Here is a 4,493-nt window from a genome sequence, read left to right on the forward strand (position 1 = left end):
AATTGCAAAATCTTAAGATATTATACATCAAACGTATGGATAACAGTTGTCGTATTCCTGACTTGTTACATTGGTACAGGCACTTTCTTTTGTAGCTTTTAGAATAACATAAATACTTATTCAATTGAAAGTTCAAGTTTGAAGGAAAGGAGAAAGACAGGCTAAATTGGTCATAGAATCATAGATATTACAATTATTCTTTTAAATCAAATCTTATTTGTATTTATTTATTATGATTTCTTAATGACAGATGATTCATTAGATGATAAAATCATGCACATATTGGCTATTAGAATTATACATTCTTATAAAGCGTAATAACTGCCCGGAATAAATGTGATTCATGTATTATTTGTTTGATTTTCAGTTGAAGTTCATCCAGCCAGAGTTGTATGCTACATTTCGTTAAAATCTGTGACATAGCCCATTTACTGTAACTTGACCTTAAACATTCTATAACTATTCTACTTCAAATACATATATAATTAAAAACTATTTTTTCAGAGAATAATTATAGGTCTTTCCACCAGTAACATGAGTAAGGAGCTATTTTGATATCAAAATTTGGTTTTAAATGTCAATTTTAGCGTCAAATGACAGCTTCTATGCAACAAGATATAAATAAGGTAGATAATTATTTACTTCCGGTTAGAATAATGTCACTTCTGGTATTGTTTGAAAGTTTACTTGACACTGATTTCAAACATATATGGTTATATATACTTATAAATTAATTTAGTACAAAAAATAGCTAGATCCGGTTTACAAATGTCACTTCTGGTTGGCTTTTTCAGTTCAAATGGCTTGCAACCAAATACAAAAAGTCCCATGACATTATCATGTATCATACATATGAGATAAAAGCACATGTCAAAATCTAGAACGTTAAATTTACCTATGACCTTGAGCTCAATTTCAAGGTCATAAACTAGGGACCTCAAATCAAAAGACCATAGGTCTTAATTATATATGATAAATGAGTTATGTCACCAAATGTGTAATTTTTAATATAACAGGGGAGAAAAGTCCGATTAAATGTTTCCGTTCCCTTTTAACTCAAATGTACCTATTACGACATATCGCAACTCACCATTCTATAAAAAAATTTGTTGATATTAACTTATATGATTTCTGAAAATTAGTGATAACAAGCCAAAAGCAAAATGTTTAACATGACGTTGACTTTTGACATTTACCTTTGACCTCATTTTCATTTTGATGGACCAAGGACCTCAAATCAAAAGACCCTAGGCCTATATTATATATGTATTGTTCGTGTTGCTTAGTCTTTAGTTTTCTATGTTGTGTTTGGTATTTTGTTGTATGTCTTTTGATATTATTTTTTTTGCAATGGAGTTGTTAGTTTATTTTCGACTTTTGTGTTTGTATGTGCATTTGGTATGTGTCTTTCGGATCGCTTTTGAATGATCATTTACTGATTAAATTCGTCAAATGCAATATGATGTAGGAAACAAAAAACGACCATTTTCTATCTACTAGTAATTAAAAAAAACTTTCTAGATATTAGCAATGTTCTTATACGTATTAAACACCAAATCATGCAAAGCAGGTCAGCTTCCGTCAGAGATTATTTAAAGGTATACACAATTTCAAACATACGATTTAAATTTTATTGTTATAGAGAAAAATAAACAATTGTAATCAATCAGAATTCGGACAATAAGAAAATCAAATTAAATTAAATACTATATATACATGATCTATATGCATAGGTTAAAATATACCCCCATTGAAGTTACCTATGAAATATGAACATTGGAATAAAAAAAACAAGAAATAGAACTAATCCCTTTTCATATTTTTAAAAGCAATTTTTCAACATAAGTTAAAGCAACTTGTTTGCCTGTCTACGGTATATTTGTGTAATATTCTTCACTTTTATTGTCCTTCATATATGATCCTTCCTTTTCAAGAAGTGGTCTTCAAGTATTTGTAAGTTTTTCTCATTATCTCCCTTACTAGCAGTTGTTGGGGAATTTGCATCCATTCCAGGAGTCTGGAATTTTGGTTTTTCAAGTTCTCTGTCGATTATTTGTCTTCCCGGAAAAAAAGGTAAAAAATTAGGATGTCTGATATCAGTAACCTGGCTAATGTCACATCCTCTGTTCATAATTAACTGTACTATCTTTTCCTTTCCTCCCATACACGCAACTGTCAAAGGTGTCTTGCCCCTACCACTAGCCTGGTTAACGTCACCTCCTTTGTCTATAAGTAACTGTACTATCTTCTCGTTACCTCCCAAACAAGCAGCGGTCAGAGGTGTCTCACTCCTACCTCTAGCCTGGTTAACGTCACCTCCTTTGTCTATAAGTAATTGTACTATCTTCTCATTTCCTCCCATACAAGCAGCTGTCAGAGGTGTCTCACCCCTACCATTTGCCTGGTTAACGTCACCTCCTTTGTCTATAAGTAACTGTATTATCTTCTCATTTCCTCCAATACAAGCAGCTTTCAGAGGTGTCTCACCCATACCATAAGCCTGGTTAACATCACCTCCTTTGTCTATAAGTAACTGTACTATCTTCTCATTTCCTCCCATACAAGCAGCTGTCAGAGGTGTCTCACCCCTACCATTAGCCTGTTTAACGTCACCTCCTTTGTCTATAAGTAACTGTACGATCTTCTCATTACTTCCCATACAAGCAGCGGTCAGAGGTGTATACCCTATACTATGAGCCTGGTTAACATCACATCCTCTGTCCATAAGTAACAGTACTATCATCTCATTTCCTCCAAGACAAGCAGCTGTCAGAGGTGAGATCATGTTACTTGCCGTCTTAATGTCACATCCGTTGACTATAAGTAACTGTAATATCTTCTCATAACCTCCAAGACAAGCAGTTGTCAGAGGTGTCTCACCCGTACCACTAGCCTGGTTTATATCACATCCTTTGTCTATGAGTAACTGTACTATCTTCTCATTTCCTACCTCACAAGCAGCTATCAAGGGTGTCTCACCCGGTTCATTAGCCTGGTTAACATCACATCCTATGTCCACAAGTAATTTTACTATCTTCTCATTCCCTTTTTGACAAGCGACTGTCAGAGGTGTTTTACCCAGGCCACTAGCCTGGCTAAAATCACACCCTCTGTCTATAAGTAACTGTACAATCTTCTCGTTTTCCTCCTTACAAGCAGCTGTCAGAGGTGTCTCACCTATACCACTTGCCTTGTTAATATCACACCCTCTGTCAATAAGTAACTGTACTATCTTCTCATGTCTTCCCATACATGCAGTTGCCAGAGGTGTTTGATCCCTCCCATCAGCCTGGTTAATATCACATCCTCTGGCTATAAGTAATTGTACTATCTTTTCATCACCTCCCCAACAAGCAGCTGTCAGAGATGTCTCACCCATACCACTAGCCTTGTTAGCATCGCATCCTTTGTCTAAAAGTAACTGTACTATCTTCTCGATTTTCTCCTTACACGCAGCTATCAGAGGCGTATCTCCGATACCACTAGCCATGTTAACATCACATCCTTTGTCAATAAGTAACTGTACTATCTTCTCATTTCTTTCCTTACACGCAGCTGTCAGAGATGTCTCACCAATACCACTAGCCTTGTTAACATCGCATCCTTTGTCTATAAGTAACTGTACTATCTTCTCATTACCACCGTGACAAGCAGCTGTCAGATGTGTTTCATCCATACCATAAGCCTTAGTAACATCCCATCCTTTGTCCATAAGTAATAGTACTATCTTCTCATTTCCTCCTTTGCATGCAGCTGCTAGGGGTGTATCAAATAAAAACTCGTTATTTTTATCAATGTCTTTGGATATAAAGTATTGGACTACATCATAATATCCTCGTAAGCACGATATTATTAAAAGTTCTTTTGCCAAATTATCTTTGTGACAAGTGACTGCATAAATTTCATTTTCATTTTTTTTTAAAACATCAACATTTGTTCTATGTCTGAACATATGTTGCAAGTTTTGTCTAGGAAATATTTGTTCAACAAGCAACTTGTCGTCATTTGACTTTAAAACATTTAGAAACAAAGCCCTATATTTTTCATGTTTCATCTGTGAATTACAAAAGCATTGCTTCAGTTTTCCAAGTTGTATATCATTTTTTATTCTTTCAAAGTAGTCCTTTTCATACCTCTTTGGTATCAATATAGTGAATTGACTATGTTGTTCATTAATAGATTCTAGTTGTGTCCGTTCATTGAAAACTTTGATGTCTGAAAAACGCAATATATATCTCACCATTGTGTCATTGTTACCAAAATAATAACATAAAAAATCTAAGAGTTGGTCATGTATAATCCTATAATCGTTTCCTTTTTTCAACAAGTAAATTCCAATAGAGCTGTCCAAGACTGTTTTTATTTTTCTCCTAGAGGTGCTCCGATTTATTCCGAAGATTTCAAACATGTCTTCAAAAACACATTTGTTTTTTATATTATTTTCGTTATAGCTTTCAAATAAAGCCCCTTCCATAAAGCCATTATAAATAACA

At 34.3% G+C, this 4,493-nt stretch overlaps 1 protein-coding gene across 1 annotated transcript; it reads right to left on the reverse strand.

Annotated features, from left to right (window-relative positions):
* Nucleotides 1–1,550: 1,550 nt before the first annotated feature.
* Nucleotides 1,551–3,880, reverse strand: LOC143074370 (uncharacterized). The gene has a single exon (XM_076249858.1). The coding sequence runs from the start codon at nt 3,710–3,712 to the stop codon at nt 1,910–1,912; it is 1,803 nt and encodes a 600-aa protein (XP_076105973.1). The 5' UTR covers nt 3,713–3,880; the 3' UTR covers nt 1,551–1,909.
* Between the last annotated feature and the right edge of the window lie 613 nt (nt 3,881–4,493).

The sequence above is a fragment of the Mytilus galloprovincialis genome, chromosome 5 (assembly GCF_965363235.1).
Source record: "Mytilus galloprovincialis chromosome 5, xbMytGall1.hap1.1, whole genome shotgun sequence".
NCBI classification, from domain to species: domain Eukaryota; kingdom Metazoa; phylum Mollusca; class Bivalvia; order Mytilida; family Mytilidae; genus Mytilus; species Mytilus galloprovincialis.